The 26,273-nt window shown below is 50.5% G+C and overlaps 2 protein-coding genes across 2 annotated transcripts in view; one reads left to right on the top strand and one right to left on the bottom strand.

Moving 5' to 3' along the window:
• Window positions 1-283: 283 nt before the first annotated feature.
• Window positions 284-16,528, top strand: TFAP2E (transcription factor AP-2 epsilon). The gene is made up of 7 exons (XM_047872504.1): window positions 284-310; window positions 619-1,098; window positions 1,641-1,692; window positions 12,139-12,361; window positions 13,704-13,822; window positions 14,361-14,502; window positions 16,246-16,528. The coding sequence occupies exons 1-7, from the start codon at window positions 284-286 to the stop codon at window positions 16,526-16,528; spliced, it is 1,326 nt and encodes a 441-aa protein (XP_047728460.1).
• Window positions 16,529-23,795: 7,267 nt separating this feature from the next.
• The window catches only part of PSMB2 (proteasome 20S subunit beta 2), a 33,585-nt gene continuing 31,107 nt past the window's right edge, over window positions 23,796-26,273 (bottom strand). The window contains exon 6 of the mRNA XM_047873410.1: window positions 23,796-24,030. Within this exon, the coding sequence (XP_047729366.1) occupies window positions 23,923-24,030 (108 nt within the window). The 3' untranslated portion in view covers window positions 23,796-23,922. The remainder of the gene's footprint in view (window positions 24,031-26,273) is intronic.

The following is a 26,273-nucleotide window of genomic DNA, read 5'->3' as shown; positions in this document are numbered from 1 at the left end:
CTGCGCTCAGAGGAAGAAGGGCGGGCGCTGGGCACCCGTTGACCGACTTTTCCAAGTGTGATCAGCGCCCGTCCGGCCCACGTCCCGCCTCCATGGATCCGCCTGGGGGCGCCCACAGCTGAGGACCCGACGCCCGCCCGCCCGGCTCTCGACCGAGTGGCACCCCGCCGCCCCAAAGGGACCCCCGCGGGCTGTGCAGGCTCCCCGTGCCTCTTACCGCAGCGCTCGCCGTCGGGCGAGGGCTCCGCCGCCGCCACGCCTCGTGTCTCGCGCTGCCCACCCCATGCTGGTGCACACTTACCCCTCCATGGTGAGTAGTCTCGGGGCCCGGGATCCGGGACCCCGAGTGCTGGACCTGCCGGACCTCCACCTCCAACGAAACCTCGGAGGGAGGGGGCCACAGGGACTCGGCCAGCGGCGGACCGTGCGGGTGCGCGCGCGAGAGACCGCTGTCCCAGCCCGAGGCTCCGGCGGCCGCGGGCCACCCTGGGACAGACCTCAGGCCCCCGGACGCGGGCAGGACGGCAGCCGGATCCCCGCGAGCTGAGGAGGGTCCTCTAGGGCCGAGGTCCTTTCAGCTGCCAGCGGGCCGCCTAACGCGCCCCTCTCCTTCCCCAGGAGCGCCCCGACGGGCTGGGCGCAGCGACTGGCGGGGCCCGCCTGTCGTCCCTGCCCCAGGCGGCCTACGGGCCGGCGCCGCCACTCTGCCACACGCCGGCCGCCGCCGCCGTTGACTTCCAGCCGCCCTACTTCCCGCCGCCCTACCCGCAGCCGCCACTGCCCTACGGCCAGGCGCCCGACGCCGCTGCCGCCTTTCCCCACCTGGCCGGGGACCCGTACGGCGGCCTGGCACCCCTGGCACAGCCGCAGCCTCCCCAGGCCGCCTGGGCCGCGCCCCGCGCCGCCGCCCGCGCCCACGAAGAGCCGCCCGGCCTGCTGGCGCCGCCCGCCCGCGCTCTGGGCCTCGACCCGCGCCGCGACTACGCCACCGCCGTGCCCCGGCTCCTGCAAGGCCTGGCCGACGGGGCGCACGGCCTGGCCGACGCGCCCCTCGGCCTCCCAGGGCTGGCGGCGCCGCCCGGCCTAGAGGACCTGCAGGTGAGGCCCGAACGGTCCGGGATGGGCCAGGACCGGCCGCGGTGATTTAGGACTTTGGCTGGAGGCACGGTGATGAAGGCGGGCGCCTGACTTTTCTCTCAGCCTGCGACTTCTCACTCCGAGGAAGAGTCCCACGTCTGGGTTAGATGCTGCCTGGCCATTAAGGCGTCCTGGCACCGACTCACTGCACGGTGCTGGGATGGCGGCAACCCTCGGTGGAGTAAATGGGCAGGGGGTTCGACCACTCCTCTCGTCCTCCGCTGGGCGGCGTGGGGCATCTGAGCCCCCGCTGGGGCAGCCTGTGCCCCCGGAGAGAAGCAGAGGATTTGCCTGTCCAAGGTTCAAAATTCCCCTTTCACATGGCATGGCGAGGTATCCAGGGCTCCAGCTGCACGGCAGTCCTGGTCCTGCGGGTCACCCCAAGCGTAGGTGGTGAGCAGAGGGCAGAGCAGACAGGACCAGGACCAGGGACTGCAGGAGCTTGGGAAGTGACAGGGGACTAGGTCCACAAGCACCCTTACCACTGCCTCTCCTATTTGCAGGCCATGGATGAGCCGGGAATGAGCCTTCTGGACCAGTCTGTGATCAAGAAAGGTAAGGAACAGCGTGCATCTGCCAGGGCAGAACTGGGCCCCCCACCCCATTCCCCGGGGTGGAGACCCATTTCCTTCCCCGTGGAGTTTGCCTCCTACGTGTCGCTGGGTTCAATGGCCAGCGGACCCTCTTACTAGTCCATTAGGGGGGCAGCAAAGGCTGGGGTTCTGGCCAGAGCCTGGGCAGCTGGGCAGGTTGGCATGTTGGCCCCAGAGCCTGCAGCCTGGGGTGGGCTGGGCCTATCTTGCTCACTCAGCTCCCCAGGCCACCCATGCCCCACAAAGGGGCTTGGCCTCTTCTTATGAAGGGGAGGGCACTTTGGATCTGGAGTTAATTTGCAGAACAAGTTAAACTACTTTCCTGTTTCCTAAGAGGTGGGAATGGGAATGCCATTCCCATGGATTTCATTAAATTATTTCCTCATTACAGAGCCTTACCATTTTCTAGCCTGGCAAGCTTTCCTGTCCAGCAGGGCCTTGGGGTCGATTAGGGGGTGGGAGAAACTCGAGTTTCCCTGAAGAGTCTTCTCTTCTTTCAGGAGCCTCTTTACACATTTAGAGTTATATGAGTTGGTGTGTGAATATCGTCAGTTAGTCTGAGTGCAGGAGGGCCAAGGCCTGCCTGCTCCTGGATGTGAGTTCAGGGTCCTGTACATGTCTATATGTTTCTTTCCTAGGTGTCTTTCTGGTATTTCTTGGTGTGTAAGTGTGTCTGTTGCTAAGTGTGTGATGTGTGCCTACTAGGTTAGTGTATATTTCTGAGTGTTTGGGGGTCTCTATGTGTGTATCAAGGTCTTTGTTGTGTCCTGGAATTTGTTTGTTTGTTTGTTTGTTTGTTTGTTTGTTTTTGGAGCTGAGGATCTCTAAGCATGTGAGGATCACTCCCTGTGTGTTTTGGTGGGTGTTTGTGTCTCTGCACTGGTAAAAGTCAGGGGTTTGCGACATGCCCTCCAGTGGATTTTCCGGCTTGGGGGACCGGGTTCTGGACGTGCCAGGAAAAGGTGAGAAAGAGAGAAAGAGACAGAGAGTCAGAGGGGTACAGGCTTTGGGTGGGCTCCTTAGATTTGGGGCGGGTGTCCTGGGAGGAATTCTATGAAGCCTGCAGTGCCTGGGGCAGGTGCTGCTCCTGTGGGATTTGGCTCCAGTTGTTTTTCAAAAGAAAGAATTCAAGCCCAGGCTTTGTTTGCCCTCCCGTGTTGGGGGCTGGAGTGGGATTGGGGGCTGGGGGCTGGACTTCCAGGAGTTAGGGCTGGGTTACCAGGGGCTGGGAGTTAGTTGGACAACCTAGAGTATGGAGGGTAGGGGGGGTGGGGGAGGGAAGATGAAGGGACAGGCTTCCTGGAACTTAGGTGGAGAGGACCCCGGGAACCCCCCGCTTCCTGGAGCAGGAGCTGAGGTCGCAGGCGCTGCGTTGATTTAGTGGACTTTTTGGAACCCGTCGGAAGTAAGAGCTCGGTCTGCAGTTGGCAAGAAGAGCCTGTCGCTGGGCCCCCAGTTCCCGACTTCTGCCCAGGCTGGAGAGCCTGGGGGGATGGGGCTAGGCACACTGACTCCCTCGGGGAGGCCAGCCCCCCGCGTTTTGGGAAGGAACTCGGGATCCTCTGCCCTGGGGAAGGGTAGAAGGATCAGCTGGGGCTCTGAGTACCTTAAACCCCAATCCACAAGCAGGTCAAGGAAACTGGCTGCAAGGAGAAACTGGAATTGCCCCGAGTTGGTTTCTCTCAAAGGACATCAGCTGCCATAAATTGCGGGTCGTTGGTGTGCGCCGGAATCCCCGACGGCGGTCCTAAGACCGCAGTGAGTGCGCCGGATGTCCAGAGGGGCTGCCCGCTGGGCCTCGCGGGGAAGATGTGGGCGCTGGTGCCGCGCCAGACGTCGGGGCCGGGGGCGCGCACACCCGCCGCACCGCAGTGCCAGCCTGTCGGTGGGAGAGCGCAGCGAGGTGGAGCGCGGCGACCTGAGCGCCCCACCCCGGACGACGGGTCACACGGCCGGGAGCGCTGCAGCATAGGGAGAGGGGTGAGAGCCGGGGACCCCTGCGGAGGGGAGGGCCCGGTTCCGTAGCCTCGAGCTTGGCCCTGGCCCGCGCGCCGCGCCTTTGGGGAGGAGAGAGGGTCAGTGCCGGCGCTTTCGAGCTTTGCAAAAGCCGAGGCAGAGCTGGTCCCGGAGGTCCTGACCTAAGCGGCTGCCTAGGCAGGTGACGGCGCGGAGCCCCTGTGGCTAAGCAGGCGGCCGGGCTTAGAGCCCTGCGCGCAGCCGGCACTTTTCGCCAGGGACTTCCGCTGTCGCTGCGGGACTCCGGGGGGTGGGGGGCGTGGATTTGCGCCCTTCTTCGCCCTCAGACCCTACCGATGACATCGGGAGCCCCTGTAATATCTTGAAGACCTCTGACACCCGCCGCGGGTGGTGGGGGCCCCACCGGCCTGCCTGGGCCCTGGAATTACAGAAAGTCATTCTTGGCTGGCTGACGCATCAGATTCCTCCAGCTCCTCCCGACCCTGGAGGGAGCGGCAGCTGTGTCGCGGGCAGTTGAGATCCTGGGTGCGAAACGGAGGCAACCCCAGCCCTACCCCAGAAGCAGCCTTCCAACCACAGGGTATCGCCGTGGAGGGGAGCCTGGAAGCTCTCGAGAGCCCAGACCCTGGTTGTAAAACTTACGCTACTCTAGGCACTTGCCCTGGAGGGGAGGGAAGCGAAGCCTTCGCCCCCATCACGCACTTCCCGGTCTGCTGCCCCTTGCAGCCAGGGTGTGGGTCCGGGGGTGGCAGACGGAGCCGAGGCCTACCCAAGGAGAAGAGAAGAGGCCTCCATTTTCTGCCCACGTTTGTCACCTACAGTTTTGCAATCTTTCCTAGGGGCACAGAAAGCAGGCGGGACTGGTGGGGGAGACAGATCTGGATGGGAACATTCTCTAGCGGAGAAAGGTAGTGAGGGGGATCTCTACTGGAGGCTTGGGAGCTTAGAGGAGGAGCTCAGACTCAGTGTCTGAGGCTGGGGGGCTTCCTACAGGAGAGGTTAGGATGGGTCTCCCTAGGTGCATGCGTGTTTGTTGAATGAATGAGCGATGGGTTTTGAAGTCTGAGTGCACTGGGAGAGAAGGTGTACAAAGGGCTACGATATTTTCACCACACTAGGCACAGCATGTGCAAATGCCCTCCACTGTGGAAAAAGCCAGACAGGTTAAAAAGGTTGAAATCTGCGGGGTTTCTACAGCCACAGCTGGAGGGGAGTGGTTAAAATGAGAATTAAGATAAATACCTCCTCCCCACCAGGAGAGTGGGTGGTTGCCTAGTTGAGGGTGGGCTCTGTGGTCCAATCTCTCTCAGGGTCTCCAGGGCAGGGGCTGAGGTAAATAGCCACCCTCTCCTCTGCTCTCCTTGGCTCTTGGGAAGGAAAGGGAGAGGGAGAGTCTGGACTTCCAAGTGCATCTCTACAGGGCCAGGCCTAGGGTGAGGTAAGTGAACTACTCACCTCTGAGGCAAGGTGTAGATAAATAATATATCTCAATGCAATAATTTAAAATAAGAGGTATTGCCAAAAATCCATGATAAACAAAAATCCGAGTTTTGCATAAAGACAGGATCTGATCTGGCACTTCTGCATTCCTGCCTCACTCGCCTTCCAGGCCTCTGCCCCAGAAAGAGACTGAAAAACCAGTGCCCATGCAGACAGAGTTTGGATGGTAGCTGAGGGCCACATGGGACAGCGGAGTGAAGGTTAGCCCAAAGGAAACAGCCACCCAGGGGAGATGAGGAGGCTCCGGTGGGCTGGGAGGGGTGTCGATACCCCTCCTGTCTACCTTTCTCCAGCTGCACCCCACTGCCATGGGGACCAGTGTACCCTAAGTGTGGGCTAAGGAGCCACATACATCAGAATCTCTTGGAGATGCTTATTTAAAAATGCAGATTTCCGAGGCGGCTGGGTGGCTCTATGGGTTAAGCAGTTAAGCATCCATCTTTGGCTCAGGTCATGATCTCACAGTTTGTGGGTTCAAGCCCCCGCATCGGGCTCTGTGCCGACAGCTCGGAGCCTGGAGCCTGTTTCAGATTCTGTGTCTCCCTCTCTCCCTGCCCCTCCCCCGCTTGCAGTCTGTCTGTCTCAAAAATAAACAAACATTAAAAAAAAATTTTAAATGCAGATTCCCTGGGCACCACTCCACACCTATTGAGTGAGAGTCTGTGGAAGTGTGGCCCTGGAACTTGCATTTTTTAACAGATTTGTTGAAGTAAAACTTACATACCTAAAATTCACCCATTTAAGAGTAAAATTTGATGATTGTTAGTAAATTTATGGACTTGTGTAGCCATTATCACAATCTGCCTTTTTTTTTAAAGTTCATTTATTTTTGAGAGAGAGAGAGAGAGAGAGAGAGAGAGAGAGAGAGAGAGAGAATGCTAGTGGGGAAGGGGCAGAGAGAGGGGGACAGAGAAGATCCGAAGTGGACTCTGCACTGACAGCAAGCAGCCTGATGTGGGGCTTGAACTCACCATCCAAACTGTAAGATCATCTTGACTTGAGCCCAAGTCAAGAGTCAGAGGCTCAACAAACTTAGCTACCCAGGTGGCCCCACAATCCATCTTAAGACATTTCCATCACCCTCCCCAAAATTCCTTCATTCCCGTTTGTAGTTAATTCTTATTCTCACCTCAAGCCTTAGGCAACCACTGATCTTTCTTTCTATAAATTTGCCTATCCTGGACATGTTATATCAAAGGAATATATAAATATGCAAACGGTGCATCAAGCTTCTTTTACTAAACATAATGTTTTTGAGGTTCATCTGTGTCATAGCAGGTGAGAGTAGTTGAGAGTAGTTGGTTTCTTCTCGCTTTGCTGAGCTGTACTCCATTGCACGGAGGAAACACATTTCATGTATCCATTCATCAGTTGACACTTGGATTGTTTCCACTTTTTGGCTACTATGAATAATGCTGCTGTGATCATTCATATGCATGTCTTTGTGTGGACATATGTTTTCATCCCTCTTAGGTAAATTCCTAGGAATGAAATTGCTGGATGTTATGGTAAGTTTGTATTTCATTTTCTAAGAGACTGGCATGCCATTTTCTAAGGGGGCTCTTCTGTTCTACATTTCCACTAGCAATGTGGGAGGGTTCCAGTTTCTCCACATCTTCACCTACACCTGATTGATTTATAATAGCCATCCTAGTGTACTTCAGTATAGTTTTAATTTGCATTTCCCTAATGACTAACGATGTTGAGCACTTTTTCACGTGCTTACTAGCCATTCATGTATCATTTTTAGTGATATCTATTCACATATTGTGACCATTTTCCAGTTGGGTTGTTTATCTTATTATGGAGTTACAAGGCTTCTTTACATATTTTGGATTGTCATCCTTGATCAGATATGTGATTTGCAAATATTTTCTTCAAGTTTATGGCTTGTCTTTTAATTTTCCTAATAGTGTCTTTTTTTAATTTTTAAAAAATGTTTTATTAATTTTTGAGCGAGAGAAACAGAATCCAAGTTGGGGGTGGGCAGAGAGAGAGGGAGACACAGAATCCAAAGCAGGCTCCAGGCTCTGAGCTGTCAGCACAGAGCCTGACATGGGGCTTGAACCCACGAGCTGCGAGATCATGACCTGTGCTGAAGTTGGACACTTAACCAACTGAGCCACCCAGGTTCTCCCTTAATAATGTCTTCTGAGGTGCAAAAATTTTTAATTTTACTGAGTCCACTTTATTTTCTTTTATGGATCATGCTTTTTAGGGTTGTATCCAGGAACTCGTTTCCCAGCAAAAAGATTTTTCTCCTATGTTTTCTTCTAGACGGAATTGAAATTTTGACCAGCCTTCTGGGAGAATCTGTTGCACACTCCCCACATTCAGTGGTCAGACAGTATCTACCACCTGTGGATGGAGTGTGTAGACAGGTGTGAGTCTTGTCTGACACGTTGAACAACTAGGTGCTCTTGTGTCTGTAGTAGGAGTGTGTGTGTGTAAATGGCTTCTGCTTGTGTGATGGGGGTGGGTGTGGGGTGGGACACCATGAATATACCACTTCAGCCTCGGGAGTCACTGCGGTGCGGGAGGCAAACACCTGTGTCCCTGCTTTGCAGTCTGTGCTAGTTTAATTCTTACCTCCATGACTGTCCCTTTCTCATGCCATCCCCTTCCTAACCTTGGGTTCCGTCCTTCTTGCCATTTTTGAGGGAAGAAGCTCTGAGGACAAGTGGGGGGAAGCAGCAAAGTCTGTCATTCACATACACAAACACACGTCCACCTGTCATGCACCTACACTTAGCAGCACCTGTATTTGCATAAATCCAGCATACACTCTGTTTAACTGTATCAACAGGAGCAAAAGCACTCGCAGATATCCATATGCATGCTGCCACATTCCTACAACACTCAGGAGGGCAGAAACTATGTCTGTGTGTACAGCTGGGGATCAGCGCTCCTTCAGTGAGTAGGTGCACACATGCACAACCTTGCTCCTTGCTCTGTCCGTGACAGGCATCATGGTTTGTGTAGTCATTTGTGACACACGTATGCTCACATATGTCCCTATTTGCACATGCACAAGCAGCCCCACACAGCCTCGGTCTCCCTCCTGTCTTATGGGGCCTGGCCTCAGGGAGCCCCTCGTTTGAATAGAAGTTGGGATGGAGGAGGTTGCTGGAGGAGAGAATTTTCTGTTCCTTCTGACTACTCCCTCTGGCTAGGGGTCATGGGAGGGAGGATAGTCATTCTGCCCTTCTTTTTATTTTTAACTTATTAATTTGTAGGGTTTTTTTTTTTAAGTCAAGCTTGAGGTATAAGTAACCTTATGTGTACATTTCTCTGAATTTCGACAAATATAAACATATACTCATATAACTACCACAATATGATATAGAATAGTTCCATCACCCCCAAAAAAGTCCCCTCAAGGCAGAGGGACAGAGGTGAAGAGGGAGCCTGTGCACAGGCCTGGGAGACACTGGGGCGGGAGGTGGGGATGGCTGTGGTTGCCTGTCCCGTGTCCATGTGTCTGTTGAGTTAGGACATCTTTGCTCCGCACTCTGGGAGGGGACTCGGCTTAGGAAAAGGTCAGCGAGGCAGGATCAGAGCCTGTTTCTAATTAAAATGTTGATATTTTGTCACCAGGGCTTTTTTAAATTAATTCATATTTTTTTAAAGATTGGATTAAAGTACCGTTTATCACGCTTGCTGAGTTTTTGGTGCCCCCTTAAATTTTGCTCCCAAGGCGAGTGCCTTACTAGCCTCACCCTAGTTGGTCCTGCTCTGGGGACAGGGAACTTGCCTGGGGTAGAGTGTGTGCTGTTCATTCTCCCTACATCCACCACCAGCACCACCACCACCCCAACCTCCGCCCTTTTCCACCTCTCCCTCATCTCTTGGCCCCTCCTTGGTGCCTGAGTGGGGACCCCAGGAGGAAGGGCACTTTTACTACCAATCACTAACAAAGGGATGAGGCTCTCCCAGCGCCCACCCTCTCCCCCAATCTGGGCTGTGGGCCATCACTCTTTTTCCCATTTCAGGTTTCAAGGGCCCTTGCTCCACTCATTTATCCCACATTCACTGATGCCCATTCATGCCAAGACCCTGCCCTCAAGGCACTGCTGGCTGGGAGGGAAGACAGCTGTGGAAGCAGACATGAAGGTTCAGTGTGGTAAGGTCAGGGCTGGAGGGAGACAGGGGGCTGGGGTCGTGGGGCCAGGAAGCTATGCCCTGAGGATGGTGCCCGCACTGACACTTGGGAAGGAGGAGGCCTGCTGGGGGTGGGGGTGGGGGTGGGGGTGGGGATGGACAGTGAGCAGTTCTGTGGGGCTCAAAGAGCTCACACGCTGATGGTCCCCCATCCCAGGTGGCACTTCACTGTGTTCCATGCAGCTTGTGCTGGGTTTTTAAATTTTTGAATTGGTCATCAGGGTCCAAAGGCCCAGAGATTCCACATAGAAATCCAGAATCCTGGTTTCATCAGCAAACAAACCAACCCGGAGTTCTGGCACTGTTGGTGTGTCCTGAGGGGTAACCCTCAGCCAAGTAGCGGCTTTCCACAGGGCGCCCCCGGTCCCCCACACCTTGCTTCCTTGTTACCTGTTGTGCTCCCTCTTTGAAGTCTAGAGCTGCGCTGTCCACTGTGGGAGCCACCAGGCTCATGTGGTTATTGGGCACCTGAAATGTGGCTAGTCCAAATTAAGATGGTCTATAAATGCAAAACACGCATTGAATTTTGAAGACTAAGTACAAGGAAAGAAGGTAAAATGGCTCATTAATAATTTTCAAATAGTGATTACGTGTTTCCGTGCTAGTATTTTTGACACATGGGGGAAAATAAAATATATTAAAATTGACCTCACATGTTTTCTTTTTACTTAAAAATATTTTTTAGAGATAAGCGTGTGAGCGGGGGAGGGGCAAAGAGAGAAGGAGACACAGAATCCAAAGCAGCTCCAGGCTCTGAGCTGTCAGCACAGAGCCCACACGGGGCTCGAACCCACGAACTGTGAGATCATGACCTGAGCTGAAGTCAGAGCCTAACTGACTGAGCCACCCAGACACCTCTCTTTTCACTTTTTTAAAAATGGGTACTAGGAAACTTGAATTTATATATGTGGCTCACAGTATATTTCTGTTGATCAGTGTGGGTTAAGAGCCTAGAGGACAACTGTGGAACCAGGCAAGAGGGGCAGGCAGCAGCCAGAACACAAAGAGGGTGTTATATGGAAGGCACTATGATTAAGGATGTGAACTTTGGAGTCTGTGATCAGAGTTCAAGACCCATTTCTGCTCCCTACTTGCTGTACCATCCATTCGAACCTCCTGAACTCTTAGTTTCTTCAGTTTGGAATGGGGATGGGTAATAGTATCTACCCCACAGAGCTGTCCACTTGGTATACAGTTGGCACTCATGATAGGCGACATCACTCTGCCTGCTATGACGCTGGCATTTGATTCACAGGGAAGTGATGGGCACTGATGGGTTTTAGTCTGGAGGTCAATGTGTTTCGGAAAGATCCCTCTGAAGCAGGGCAGGGAGACCAGAACAGAGCTGTGCCAAATTTGGGGCAGGAAGTGAGTGAGCGTCTGTGCACCTGTGGAGAAGTGACTGCATCCAGGGCCCAGTGGGAAAATGAGAGCCTCAGGGCAAAGTGACGGACAGAATGTGGTGGGAGAGGGCAGTGTGGAGGCACCACTGAGGCTTCTGGCTGGGGGCCTGGTGGAAGGTGGGAATGCACATCCAGAGACAGAAAAGCTGGAGGGGCTCTGCCAGGCCGGGAACCGGTCAGCCTTGCTTACCTCTGGGTTCCCTGGCACACAGTGCTCGGCAAATATTTGCTGAATGGCTGAGGGCTAAGAGTGCTGCCTTTGAGACCACAGTCCAGGGCTTGCTACTGGTTCTCAGTCTAGCAGCTGTGTGATCTCAGGCACCCTGCTTCACCTCTCTGGGCTCCAGTCTCCTCATCTATAAAATGGGAATAGTAAACATAGCCCCCTCATGGATTGTTCTGAGGATTCAGTGAAGTTATCCATGTGAGCACATAGCATAGTGAGTGTTCAGTTAACTGTTGGCCCCAGGCTTCCCACTAATCCACACACACCCCAAACCCACACACAAGGACCACCATCTCTCCCAAGGCTCTCACTTCCTTGGAGGAAGAGAAGCCCAAGTGGAAGCAAGTACTTCGATTATTTTCTCTTCCACTTGAGGCTAAGCAAGAGCATGGAGGAAGAACTTTCTGAGCCAAGAGCATCTAAGTGGGTTTGAGAAAAGAGTCCCTTCTCTGTCCTACATAGATGAGTAGATAGTTTTTGGGAAAGGGGCTGTGGAGTGTATCTCTTTATTCTTGTCTCCTTGAGCATCCCATAGTGACTTGGTAGGGAGGGGGACAGCGTCAGAGGCCTAATGGGGGCATAACCTTCCTGCCCCTGGCATGTGGGAGTCCAAAGTCTCCAGGCCTTCACTGGTCTGAGGGTGGAATGTGGGGATCACAAGCAGGCAGGGGAAGCTGGGGACTCCTTTCGTTTGTGCAGACCTAGCTGGGCCCTGCTGCAGTGACTCAGGGAGCCTGTCTCTGTATTTCCAACCTTCTCTTTGGTTGCACCTGCCCAGACTCCAGGACTCTGCAGAAGCTTTTTGAGTTTTAATAAGGAACCAGCCTCGCTCAGCAAAGGAACGCAGGTTCAGGACCCAGGCAATTCCAGATTCAATTTCCACCACCCATTAGCTGAGTGGACTCGAGTGAATCACGTTAACCTCAGTGTGCCCCAGTCTCTCCTTTTGGGAAGCAGGGACAGTAGGATAGCCCTCAAGAGCTGCGATGTTTAGACTCAGCTGTGTGCCTGCATGTGGCACGGTGCCCAGCACACAGTCAGTGCTTCCTCGACTCTCCCACTGCACAGCTGCCTAGAGCCGGTGCCCTGTGGTCCCTGGCTCAGTGTTTCTCTCTCCCTTGCTCTTGCTTCTGTTCTGCAGTTCCCATCCCCTCCAAAGCCAGCAGCCTCTCGGCCCTCTCACTGGCCAAAGACAGCCTGGTTGGTGGCATCACGAACCCCAGTGAGGTCTTCTGCTCCGTGCCAGGCCGGCTCTCTCTGCTCAGCTCGACGTCCAAGTACAAGGTGACGGTGGGGGAGGTCCAGCGGCGACTCTCACCTCCCGAGTGCCTCAATGCCTCCCTCCTGGGCGGTGTCCTTCGCAGGTAGGACAGTCAGCCCACAGTTGCCTGCCCAAATCTGAGGTCATTTCACACCTCCTTAGGGGAGCACAGAGGGGCCAGTCTCACCCCAGGCCACAGCCTCATCTCCATTTCTGCCTCCTTGGGGAATTGTGCCTGTTCTGGGGGTCAGGCCCAGGTCCCCAGCAGCTCCTACAGGTCTGTGGGCTTGGGGGTGGAGGTGGGGAAAGATGCCTGGTCACAGACAAGGGATGGAGGGCTTAACCATTTTGGGCAGAACGGACAAGGCTGGGTCTGGAGAAGAGAAAATGCCGTCTTCATCCCCTGCCCCAAGGAAGGGACGCCCCATTCCCTGTGGAGCATGGACCTCTCTGGTGTGTTTGTGTTTTGAAGTCCATGGTCTGTCTTCATAGTTTGGTGTCTGTCCCTCTCTGTGCACATCCTTGTGCCTGGGTAGAGTATTTGTGCTTCAGGGCTGGGAGTTTTGATGTGACTGAGGACAGTGTGTTTGTGTGTTTGTGTGTGTGTGTGTGTGTGTGTGTGTATGGGGGACAGCCAGAAGTATATGTTCTCATGAGTGTGGGTTTCCTGTGTTACTTCTAGTGGGGTGTGTTGGCTGGAGTGTGTCCTGCTCTGTGTGTGATTGCACGTGCTTCTGGAGGTAGACATATGTGTGTTTACAGGTCTGTAGCTCTGTGTGGAGGCTGCATTTGTGCACATGTGGGCGTATCTCTATTCTTGGTCTCTTTGAGCACCCCAGAGAGGCTTGTATGAGTCCATGACTGTCAGTACATATGTCCCTGGGATCCTGGCTTGGTGTGAACATGTGTTTCTGTGTCCCTGAGTGTCTAAGTCTGCGTGTGTCTGCATATGCCTGACTCTGTGGGTATGTGTGTGTGTCGTTATTGCCCTGGGTGTGTGTTCATTTGTGTGTGTTTACATATATGTCCCTGGGTGACTGTGTGTCCCTATGTCTCTCTGTGTGCATGTTCTGCACATGGGTCTGTGTGTCCCTGGTTATCTGTGTATGGCTCAGCTTGTATGCTAAAGTGGGGAAAAAGGACCCCAAGATTCTGGCCTACCCTTCCCCGCCCCAGGCTATCCCTGCTTTTGAGAGGATTGGAGAGATATGAGTGCCTCTTACAGCAGGGTGCTAGACCCCCCACCCCCATCTTGGCTGCAAAGCCAGTGAAGTTAGGAAGATATTGGGAAGAGGCTGAGAGAGGCCCCTGAACATCCCTAGGGCCAGACCCAAGCCTTGGCACAGGCTGTTGGAGGCAGAAAGGGCCTGTTGGGATCACTTAGACATACGCTTCTTTCTTGTCTTCATAGTGTCTGTTTGTCTCTCTCCCCTGTGCATGTCAAGGGCCAAGTCCAAGAATGGGGGCCGCTGCCTGCGCGAACGGCTAGAGAAGATTGGGCTCAATTTGCCAGCTGGCCGTCGCAAGGCCGCCAATGTGACACTTCTGACTTCACTGGTGGAGGGTGAGTGAGGCCTGAGGATGGGTGTCAGTGTGAGCATGAGGGGAACTATGTCACCCAGTGTGACAGCGTGTGGCTGTCCCTGAGACAAGAGGGTGTGTCATGTATGAGTAAGGGGTGTGTGTGATACATGTGTATAGTCTTTATGTGCATGGGCATGCATACACATGCAGGTGCATGGGGGTGAGGTGGGGGTAGGGGAGGCGTGGCCAGTGTTTGGAGGTGGTAAAGGGATGAGGGGATAAGAGTCCCTTCCCTGGACGTTGACAACTCTGGGCTCGATCATCTCGAGCCCAGGCTCTGGGATACATGGTGGCCTCAGCTGCCACCCCTGAGCTCAGAGCCCATCCTCCGTGGCCCCAAGAGCAACGGGATTAGGTCTGAGGCTGCTCTGGGAGGGAAACCATAGGAAGTATCTATAGAAGCAGGATGGGGCAGAATAGCCCCTGGCCAGGGGATCTGAGGTCCAAGGCTGTGCTCCAGGCTCAGAGGTACACCTGGCTGTAGTGACAGCTCATTGCTCTGCCTCTCCTCCCCGCAGGAGAGGCCGTGCACCTGGCCCGAGACTTTGGCTACGTCTGTGAGACTGAGTTCCCAGCCAAGGCAGCTGCCGAGTACCTGTGCCGACAGCACGCTGACCCCGGGGAACTGCACAGCCGCAAGAGCATGCTGCTGGCCGCCAAGTGAGTGAGGGCGCCACGCATGGGTGCTTTGGGGCACCATGTACAGGCTGTCATGGGCGCCATGCATAGGCACGTGTAGGTGCAATGCAGACACAAACACCAAGCATGGGTGCACTGGACACCACTCACATGTACACATGATGTGCAAGTGGCCCCACAGGGACACACGTGGACACGTGAACATTTCTGGGTTCTATGCATCAGCAAAAATGGTGTCACAGACAGGCTTACATAGGCCCATGTGTGTGTCCCACCCGTCCATACACTGCCCCATGGCATCACCAGCCCCAGTCCCAACATGGTGGTCTTGCTTCCCCTGCCTGAGCCTTGCCCATAGGCCCTTTTGCTCCAGTGACTTCCCTCAGGGCACCAAGACATACCGAGCTGCAAGTTGACCCTCTCTTGTCCTTGCTTCACACCTGACCCCTCTGCAAATCCCCTTGGTGGCTCCCTCACCACCACTCACATGCTACAACCTCAACTCTGGTCTCCTAATCTCACTCCTAGACCTCATCCCAGTGCCCAACCATTCCCTCAGATTTCCTGCACTTGCACTGCTCCTCTGCCCGAGAACCTTCAATGCCCCCCCCCCCCCCCCCCCCCCCCCCCCCCCCCCCCCCCCCGCCTCCCAGCTACTGCATTGATTTTCAAACTAGGTTCTGTGCGATGCCTTAGGGCCTATTTAATGAACTGGCATTCCATTCAGATTCCATTTTTAGAAGGGTCCCATTGCAAGAAGAAGCAGAAAGAGGTAAGAAGGGTTAAGTCCAGACTCCTTTGAGGACCCTACAATCTGGCCAGCCCAAACCCCACCCACCGCAACTGACTTTCTGGCTGTATCCTGCCCTCACACCTGCTGCTTAGAACAACATCCAGTCCCCCACCTCCACTCTCCCTCCTTCAGGGCTTCTAAGGCAGAAATGGAGTCACAGACTCAAGGAACTGCTGTGTCTCCTGGGACGTTTGAGTTCATATCGTAGCTGGAGAAACATATCCAGGACAGAGCTCTCCTCGCTCATTCATCAATGAACTCATCAACTCTGGGGCCTGGTCATGTGTAAAATGCTGACTGGCTTCCACGGTGAGGCGGAGGTGAGACAGGAGTTATGTTCTCCTTCCTGAGCCACATGCTGGATGCAAAGAAATGAATAGTGGCCATGAACTGGAGCTAGACTCAAATCCCAGCTTAGTCACTTGGGCAGGTCACGAAACCTATCTAAAACCAGTTTTCTTACGTGGTGAGAATGGTTAATAACAGTATGTATCTGTTGTGAGGATTAAGTGAGATGACACATACAGTGTTCTTGGCACAGCATGTAAGCCTCAATTCATATTCACCACTATTATTTTAGTTCTTCAAGGCAGATTCTGGATTGTTCCCTAATTATTTCAAAGAAAAAGCTCTGTGAAGCACTGGGTGTTTGGGATGGGAGTGGGGAAGGGATCAAGGAAAGCTTCCTGGATAAGGTAGTAGAGCTGGATTGTGAATGTGGGCAGGACATCCACAGGCAGAGATTGTAGGGTATTGGCATATGCCATTTACTAGCTGTGTGACACTGGGCAAGTCAGTTAATGTCTCCAAACCAGTTTCCTTTTCTGTAAAATGGGTATGACCATCACTTGCAGACTATTGACAGTGTCAGCAATCATAAATATATAAAAATTGCCCTGCACACAGTAGGTCCTTCTCTCGGCTCAGACCTTTGTCCTCTAACCTCCACCCCTGCTTCCTCCCTCCACCAGGCAGATCTGCAAGGAGTTTGCAGATTTGATGGCTCAGGACCGCTCACCACTGGGCAACAGCCGCCCAGCGCTCATCCTGGAGCCCGGAGTACAGAGTTGCCTGACACACTTTAGCCTTATCACCCATGGCTTTGGTGGGCCCGCCATCTGTGCTGCCCTTTCTGCCTTCCAGAACTACTTGCTGGAGTCACTCAAGGGGCTGGACAAGATGTTTCTAAGTGGTGCAGGCAGTGGGCATGGTGACACCAAGGCTTCAGAGAAGGATGCCAAGCACAGGAAATAAATTCTTCTTCCACTGCCTCATCCCAGAGCGTTTCCCAAGGCCTGAAATGAGGCCTTAGTTCCTGGGGGTGGGCCCGAAAGTATTAAAAGGTGGAGCTTGAGTCAGGCCAGAAAGAGAACATTCATCCAGAGACCGTGGGTGAGAGGGAGAAGGGGAGGTGGCCTCTCTGTGATGGTTTGTTGGTAAGTTAAGGGCCCAGATGTCTGTCGCATGGGTGCAATTTTCTGACCCTTGATTGCTGAGAAGTGCTTGGACAGGGAATTGGCATGGAGAAGCCTGGTTTTGTGGCTGAGCCCTGTGCCTCAGGGCACCTGGGCAGCGGTGGATTCTCCTAGAGGCCAAAACCTTGCTGTTTTTACTGGTGGCAGGAGGGAAATTGTTAACAAACCAGAGGTGCTGAGGAGTTGGTGCCCTCCTCCCAGAATCTCCTACCCCCAGAAAAGGGGTGCTGGCAGGGGGCCCCTGTGGGTTTCTTGGAACCATCCCACTCTTGGAAAGAAGTGGGCAGGAGGAAACCCCAAGGAGCAAAGATAAAGCACAAATTACAGAACTTGAATCCAGGCTGCACTTCACAGTCCTGTTGCTGTTTGTCCTATTTATTTATGTATGTTGTAATTAAATTTGAAAGTTTAAAAATGTCGAGTGCAACTTATTTATCCCAATGAGTGGAGGACTCATTTCACTGTTTTCTGCTTCCGCACCAAGACGTCCGGCTGGACCAGGATGGAGAGGGAGTTTTTGCTCGCAAAGGGCTGTGGGTGGGCCGGGAAGGAAGAAAGATTGTATCAGGGACCCTGAGGTTGTCATGGGGACTTTGTACTTGCTGTTGTTTCTCTTGACCCTGCAGTCCATGTACCTCTTTGACTCTCCAATGGCTTTCTCATTCTTAATAAAACCTATTCATTGGGTATGAAACCTCCCTGTCCTTCTTCAGCCCAGGCCTGGATTGCCTCTCAAGAGAGCAAGGGGCCTCTAAGGAGGAATCACTGGAAGGGGCTGTGGGCACCTCTGTGTGAGGGGGTATAGAGAGTGGGTCTATTTGCTTTGTCAGCGTCTGTTACTTCTGTGTGTGTGTGTGTGTGTGTGAATCCCAGGGCTGTACATGTACTCTTGTAACTTCGTGGGCCTGTGTGTAAATGTGTCAGTCTGGCTGTTAGGTCTGTGTGATATGTTACCATGACCATTGGTGGTGGGTCTGTATGTGTCAGCATGAATGCTTGTGACTACGTGTGTGCGTGTGTGTGTGTGTGTCCCCGATGCTAATTTGGCTCTTTTTGAGGATTTCATTCGCTAGCCATCTTTTCTTTCCTGTATCCATCAGTCTCTCCATCTACACAATCATCTACTACATCACTCCCCAAAGCACTCACGTTCTAGGGTCTCTTCCCCATTTATTTCCCTTGCAGTTAAAAGTTTTTGAAAGATTGCTATACCTCTACCTCCACTTCCTCACCCCCAATTCACTCTTTAACCCACTTCAATCTGGCTTTTACCCCCACCAGTCTATCGAAATCCACTCAGCAAGATGATCAACAGCCACAATGTCAAATCCAAAGGCCTTTTTCTCTGGACTTAGCAGCACTTGATAGGCTGACCACTTTCTCTTTTTTGAAACACTCTTCTCTGTGGCTCCCAAATTCTGGTTTTCTCCGACTTCCATGGTTCCAACTCTGGCTCGTTCTCTACTTGACCTCTGTTGGTGTTCTCTGGGGACTTCTGCCTGAACTCGAGGCTTGCATGTGAATCAGGATGTCTGATGTCTCCACTGGATTGTCTACCAGGCATCTCAAATTTATGTCCAAAATGGAGCACGTGACCAGGTTCTCAAATCTTGACCTCCTCCACAGTTTCCCTCTCAGTAAATGGTACCACTCCCCACCCAGCTGCTCAAGCTGGAAATGGAGGAGTCCTATTTCTTTCCCTACACCCAATGCATCAATCAGAAGGTCCATCCTCTTTTATCTCCTCTGCCACTATCCTCGTCCTCAGGACTACTGAAGTAACTTTCAACTGGTCTATTTTTACTGGTACACCTTCATACTAAGCCCTGCAATGACCTGGACTTTGTCTACCTCCAACCTTCAACTATTCTCTTCATCATTCCCTTTGCTCTAGCCACACTAGTTTCCTTTTTGTTGCTGCAATTACCACTTAGTTTTGTGCCTCAGGGTCATTGCACTCACTGTTCTCTTTGCCTGGAATGCTCTTCCCCAGTTCTTTGCAGGTGTGTCATCAGACAAAGATGCTGGGAGTTAAGGGAACATGAAGTCCAGGAAGCATCTCCTAGGGAAAGGTCCAAAGATGTGATTTCTTTTCCCAAGAAGGTTCACTGCTTCATCCCACCCATATGAAAGGAGGAGTGGAGGAAAGGCTGGATACATGCTCTGCTTTAACCAAAGCCCTGGGCCTGGCAAGAGACACTCAACCACTAAAGCTGTTTGAGACTACAGGAAGTTGAGGGGATTAAATGAAATAACAGACATACAGTACTTAATGCTCAGCACGTGGTAATAAATCAATAAAAAGCTGTAAATATCTCTAAGGTGAACATGGAGGGAACCAGTTTATCATCAACCATTCAGTGCTGGACAACTTTCCCTAAGTTAACCATGTAGTCCTCACCAAGTTCTATTTTAGAGATAAAATTCTAGCTCTGAGCAACCTGACCAAGGTCAGAGAGCAAGTAAGAGGGACTCATACAGGTCTGTCTCTTCCACCCCTCCATTCCCACTGCTCCACATGCCCTCTGCAAAGGTGCTCTCAGGTCTGAGTCAAACAAAAGTAGGCTCTCCAGCCCTTTGGGCCCTAAGGCTCTTGTCCTCCAGTATATGGTCAAGATGGTAACAGTACAGAGGCAGGAGTATACTGTGGAGAACATAAGTGGCATAAGAAGCTTCTAATGAGGTCTCAGAATTTGACTCTTCCCAGTTAACTTCTGTTTGTTGGTGATTCCACAGCAAAATAAATTGTGTTTTATCCCCTGACAAACTGGGTCTACCCCTAAGGAAAAGTAGACGATGATTAAAGAAAAAGTATATACAGATTACATGACTTCTTTCTCACAAAGCAAGTAGCTGTGAATTAAATGGAGTAGACTAGGTAAGCATCAATGTTTTGAGTTCATATTCATTTCTTTAAACCTTTTAAAAAATGTTTTATTTATTTTTGAGAGAGCACAAGTGGGGGAGGGGCAGAGAGACAGAAGGACAGAGGATCCGAAGCGGGCTCCACACTGATAGCAGTGAGCCCAATATGGGGCTTGAACTCAGTGAACTGCGAGATCATGACCTGAGCCAAAGTCAGATGCTCAACCAACTGAGCCACCCTAAGTGCCCCATATTCATTTGTCTTAAAGGATCACGGTGCTCCTGAAGGAATGAGTAGCCTTTGACCACCTTCCCTCTTTCAAACCTCATGGAGTTAGGTGAATGAGGCTGAGCAGCAGGCCTTTCTCCTGTCAAACACAACCTCCTAACACACAGAGGAGCTAAGTGAGCAGCAGACAATTAGGATACTGAGAACTTTTGCCTGCGTCGAGCAAAGGGCCCAGACAAAGAACAGTGAAAGGACTCTGGGCTTCAGGCAGAGCGGGCTCAGCCATTGTTGCTGAGCTGGGAAGCCAAGCATTTCTCAAGCTCTCTCAGCACCCTCCTCCACCACTCAGAGGTTCCTTGTCCGCTTCTCCAAACTCTTTACTAGTCAGGGCTCAGCTTCCCTACCCTGAGGCAAACCAGCTGTTCTCTTCTCCAACCTATCTCCTATACCCCACGAAGGAATAGATTGCTTTCTGTGTATTAATCACCTGAAAGCAGATGGGAACCAATCGGAAGACCATTCTGAGCAGTTCGGGCATGAGTGTTAAACAATCAGTGAATTTTTTCAAACTCCAGGAAATCAATTTAGAGGGATACAGCTGGCATTAAAAAAATTAACTCTGGTGGAAGAAAACAGATGAGAAAACAGCATATTGCATTATGACTCAATCACACACATATACACTATCTGTAAGAAAAATTTCAAGAAGCAATGCTTACCCTTCCAGTGGGCATATACAGGTGTGAAATCATAAATGTATGTTGAGGCCATGGAAATTCAGTTGGATCACGGGCTTTATGAAGTATGAAAGAGGGAAAAGAAACTGGGGAGCTAGCATGGGAGAGGATTATGAAATGCCTCGCATGTCAAACTAAAGAACTGGGTTTTATTCTAGAAACAGTGGAAAACCATCAAAGTTTTAAGTGAAAAGATGTATGGATGGTCAAATTTGTAGAGTACAGAGAAAGAACTAGAGAGGAAAAAAAGATTAAAAGTAGAGAAGGTAGGAGGCTGTTAAAATAGTCCAGGAAAGAAAGTGAATGATAAACCAGAATACTTGGGAGTTTTACTAAAAGAGATTTAGGAAGTAAAACTGCTACAACTCAGCGACTATGTGAAGGAAGGAGAAAAAGGCACCAAAAATGGTGCCTAGCTAAGTGCAATGTGGCATCCTAAACTGTATTCCAGAACAGAAAAAGGACATTCATGGGAAAATGGGTAAAATCTGAATAAAAGTCAGAGCTAATACTAATGTACTAATCAATATTGGTTTTAGTTTTTGACAAATGCACAGTGGCTATGTAAGATGTTAACCTAAGGGGGAGCCAGGGGAGAGGTATAAGGAAACATTGCATTATCTTGTGCAATTTTGTATAACACCAAATTTATTCTAAATTAAGTTTCTTAAAAATAAATGATGCCAGGGTGCCTGGCTGGCTCAGTCGGTAGAGCATCTGATGCTGGAGGTGAGATGCTTAGGAATAAGTTGATCTGGGGCTCAGAAAAGAGATATGGATTGGAGAAAGGAGACTGGGAGTTAGGGTAGGCTGGTGGACTTACCCAGCTTGCCCTGGGGACACTTCAAAGACAGAGAACCATTTCATTCCTGGTGATGCATGGATGCAGAGTAACAAGTTTATTCCTGGTGAGCAGTGGATGCAGTATCACAATGATTATATACTTACCGCATACCAGGCCCTGTTCAAAACGCTTCACATTACCTCATGGAATCCTCCTAACTATCCCCCATGGAATAGGTACAATTTTGACCATTTCACAGATGGGAAAACCATGAAGCAGGACTCCTAAATTTTAGTACAGATACTCAACTGGGGCAAGCATCAGAATCACCTGTGGAGCTCTAAAAATAGATGCCTTAGAAAAAGACCCAGAAATCCAGCCAAAAGCCAAAACCTATGCATATTCATAGTGGTAGTAGAGGTTGAACCAGCTGTGGTGATATGAATCTCTTTTCCCCCATTTACCCAATGATTAAATTTCTTCTTATGGTTTAAACATCTACCACAGGTGTCTCACAAAGTATATGACATTCTAATCTGATGTTAACACAATAGTTAGTACAAAGGTTCTGAATGTAGGTAGTATCTTAAGAGAGATGGTATTTTACTTCAGATAAATAAAAAAATTATCTGTATATAGTATTAAGAGTAGCACAGAACTGGATAAAGTAGGGCTCATCTTAGTTTAAGACCAAGTGGGGTTTAGGGGTACCTGGGTGGCTCAGTTGGTTAAGCATCCCACCAGCTCAGGTCATGATCTCCCGGTTTGTGAGTTCGAGCCCTGTGTCGGGCTCTGTGCTGACAGCTCAGAGCCTGGAGACTGCTTTGGATTCTGTGTCTCTCTCTCTCTCTGCCCCTGCCCCACTCGCACTCTGTCTCTCTCTCTCTCAAAAGTAAAGCGAGACATTAAAAAAAAAAAAAAAAAAGACTAAGTGTGTTAACTGGACCAGCAGCAGCAGCATCAATTGGAAATGTTAGAATGCAGAATCTCAGGCCATACCCCAAACATGTAGAAGCTACAGGGGTAGGACCCAGCAAGCTGTGTATCAATAAGCCCTCCAGGGAATTGAGATTCGTGCTTAAGCTTGAGGACCACACTCTAAAGAAACTTCCTACCAACCATTCTCTATCATGGTTGAAGACACAAATTACTTAGGAAGCTTTGAAAATATTCCTATGTCTAGGCCCCAAACCTGCTTAGTTAGAATCTGGGAGTGAGTGCAGCCTAATCATGTATAAAAAAGAAAACTCCCCGGGATGATTCTGATACATACATCCAGTTAAGAACCATCATTTTAGTGGCACTAATCAAAAAACATTTACATTATTCATTCCCAAAAAGCTAGATTAGGAAGTAATACAGGTATTTTGTTAATTAACTACAGCACATCAATTTAATAGAACATTGCCCAACTGTCAACAAGAATAAAATAGTATATGTATACTGATATAGAACAATCTAGTATATGTTAAATTAAAAAGCAGTGGGGTGCCTGGGTGGCTCAGTCAGTTAGGCGTCCAACTTCAGCTCAGGTCACAATCTCACAGTCTGTGAGTTCGAGCCCCACGTTGGGCTCTGGGCTGATGGCTCAGAGCCTGGAGCCTGCTTCCGATTCTGTGTCTCCCTCTCTCTCTGTCCCTCCCCCGTTCATGCTCTGTCTCTGTCTCAAAAATAAATAAACGTTAAAAAATTAATTAATTAAAAAGCAATATGCAGACCATTTACAAATACTTTTAAGAGGGGTTATGTGTGTATGCGTGCGCATGCATACATGTGTGTTCGTGCTTTATACAGGAACAACTTCTATCTTAAAGGCTAGGTAAGAAATTAGTATTTGAAGTTTCCTCTGGGAAGGGAAGCAGGTGATCAAATTATAGGGACAGCAGAAACATTTTTTACTGTGTGTCTTTGTATCACTTGCATTTTTTACTAAGTGTACGTATTATGTATTCAAACTAATTTTTATTTTTTAATGTTTATTTATTTTTGAGAGAGAAAGACAGAGTGTGAGCGGAGAAGACATAGAATCTGAAACAGGCTCCAGGCTTTGAGCAGTCAGCACATAGCCCAATGCGGGGCTCGAACCCACGAACAGTGAGATCATGACCTGAGCTGAAGTCGGATGCTCAACCAACTGAGCCACCCAGTCGCCCCTCAAACTAATTTTTAAAACGTTAAGCTTAGGGGTAAAAAGAACCACTGCTTTAGGGAAATGAGACATTAGCAAGCAAGATATATGAAAGAGCTAGACTTCGGAAGCTAGGCAGTGAAACAGAATGCGGGGCTATCAGCTAAAAAGACAATTAGAACATTAATGAAGGGAAAGGGGCAGAAGGAAAGACAGTCCCAGCAAAAAGTCCAATGCAGATAATCCTTTCTCCATTTCTGTCCTGAAGTGATGATAGGTAAATGGAGACTCAAAACAGACAGCTCAATGTATCCAGATTCAGCTTTATTCTGAATTAACCATCTATCAAGGATGCACGTCAAAAGAGTAGAAAAAGACGAAGGAGCCCATCAAAAAAAGTTCCCTGGCAAGTTGGAGGGAAGGCATGAGGTTAGGAGCCCTGTTTAGGGAAGGAAATGTTGTCCAGGTCATGGATGCCATTTTTGTCAATGATTCGAACACTGAAGGTTGGCAGATTCAGGATGAAGCGTTTCTGGAGCTGCAGACAGAGATGAAGAAAATTAGTCAAAAAGTATTTACTGAGCACTAACTATGGGCCAGGCTCTCTTCGAGGGCACTGGGCATACAAGCAGATAAAAAAATCCTTGCTTTTGTGGAGCTTATATTCTACTGGGGCAGTCAGTACTCAGACACTGAAGAAACCCCAAACTGCAGCTGGAGGCTGGAAGGTGAGGGAGGCTGGAAGGTGAGGGAGGACTGACAGATGCAGCTGGGAGCTTGTCTCTGGTCAGTCAGCTGATGAAAGAGTAAGAAAATCCAAAGCTCTATTCCCCACAGTCTGCTACCAATCAGTCTGGTAAACACAGACTTCTTTCTAAAAATGTCTCAAGGTAATCAGCCTACAAAGAGTGATTGCTCTAGGAATAAGCTTTGGACCAAAGCAATGTATTCCTATGTCCCAAGAATTTACTCCAGTCACCATAGCCCCACCCACTGACATTATAAGGACTGACTGTGTGACTCTATCTGTGTGTGTGTGTGTGTGTGTGTGTGTGTGTGTGTGTGTGTGTGTAGCCACAGGAATGGTGGAAGGGTGTTGGAAGAACTGCTCTTGGAACAACCCCTACTTCCAACTCCTGCAGTCCAAGCTGACCTGTGATTAAAATAACACCTCCGCACTCTCATTAAGACTCTCTGCTTGAGAGGCTGTTCCAAACAAGCAGTGCTCTATTGTGCATGGAAGCAGACAGCCCCACTAACCTGGCTGGTGATTATAGAGGAAGACAGCTGGAGGAAATCTTGGCTTCTGTGGCCACCCTTCCTGGACACCTCACTTAGTCTCCAGAGGGAAGGCACAAAGCTCTCTACTTGCTCCCTTAGAAGCATATCCCAGAAATGTCTACCTCCCCAGGCCCAAGCCCTCCCTCCTGTGATATTTCCCATCTCCTTTACAGCTGAGGACTGGGCATCAAAAACCCATTCCATTTCTAGAGTCTCCTCTGGCTGATGACTCCTACATCCAAAAACAAGCTCTAAAATCAAGAAAAGGTGACAATAAATGTGGGTTTCTAAAATGATCATGTTTAAGGTCCATAGTGAATAAAGTCTCAAAGCCCTTGATATGCCAGTGGCTTCTCCCTGACACCCCCTGTAACACTTAGGACTGCTGGACTAATATGGTCTCTTAGCTGAATGGCTAAGGAAAGTACATGAGTTTGTCCTCAGTTTCTGCTTTGTAAAGGGGATTTGCAAACATGAGGAAGAAGGGGACACTGTGGACTGAAGAAGACAGGGTTGTATAAGAGGCAAACTGACATTATGCTCAGTGCTCCCACCTGCTCTCACCCACCTGCTCTCTCCTAGACCACAAATTCAAGTTCATCCTTAAGCCACAAGAACAGTAAAAGAATTTAAAAGCCTAAGGGAGCTGCTTTCTCTTCCTCCTCATCCTCCATACATAACCCAAAGCCTTAGACTCTTAGCAGCAGTATTAATGGGTGGGGTCCACGTTCCTGGCCTCATAAACTAAAGGCTACTCTCCTCTTCCGCTTAAAGCTTCCCAGTTGCTTTCTATGGCCTCCTGAATTCTCAGGGAAGGCTTTCTCTCCAGGACTAATGGACTGTTAAGAGAGCAGACACAGGGCACCTGGGTGGCTCAGTTGCTTAAGTGTCTGACTTCGGCTCAGGTCATGATCTCACGGTTCGTGGGTTAGAGCCCCACATCGGGTTCTGTACTGACAGCTCAGAGCCTGGAGCCTGTTTCAGATTCTGTGTCTCCCTCTCTCTCTGCCCCTCCCCCACTTGGCACTGTCTCAAAAATAAACATTAAAAATAAAAAATTTTTTTAAAAGAAAGCAGACACCTGGGGTATGGCAACCCCAGGTGACACAAATACAGCAGGTATTAAGTCTAAGATAGTTCTTTTCTTTTATTTTTTTAAATTTTTATTATTTACCTTTGAGACAGAGAGAAACAGACACAGCAGGAGCAGGGGAGGGGCAGAGAGAGACACACACACAGAATCCAAAGCAGGCTCCAGGCTCTGAGCTGTCAGGACAGAGCCCAACACAGAGCTCGAACCCACGAACCGTGAGATCATGATCTGAGCTGAAGTCGGACACTTAACCAACTGAAGCGTCCCTAAGGTAGTAGTTCTTAAAATATGACCCAGTTACCGCCTGCAGCAAAATCACCTGGGACTGCTAATCAAATACTCAGACACTACACCAGGACAACTGAATCAGAATCAGTGGTGGGAATGGGAGTAGGGTAGTCACGAAT

The sequence above is a fragment of the Prionailurus viverrinus genome, chromosome C1 (genome assembly GCF_022837055.1).
Source record: "Prionailurus viverrinus isolate Anna chromosome C1, UM_Priviv_1.0, whole genome shotgun sequence".
NCBI classification, from domain to species: Eukaryota; Metazoa; Chordata; class Mammalia; order Carnivora; family Felidae; genus Prionailurus; species Prionailurus viverrinus.
Note: the sequence above shows the minus strand (reverse complement) of the source record. Positions and strands in the feature narration are given on the sequence as shown.

What these genes read in the sequence shown, in the direction of transcription:
- TFAP2E (XM_047872504.1), top strand. Translation starts at nt 284, where the DNA reads ATGCTGGTGCACACTTACCCCTCCATG. An exon ending in CCGGCCTAGAGGACCTGCAG is followed by an intron (nt 1,099 to 1,640) that starts GTGAGGCCCGAA and finishes TCCTATTTGCAG; the next exon opens with GCCATGGATGAGCCGGGAAT. An exon ending in CCAGTCTGTGATCAAGAAAG is followed by an intron (nt 1,693 to 12,138) that starts GTAAGGAACAGC and finishes TCTGTTCTGCAG; the next exon opens with TTCCCATCCCCTCCAAAGCC.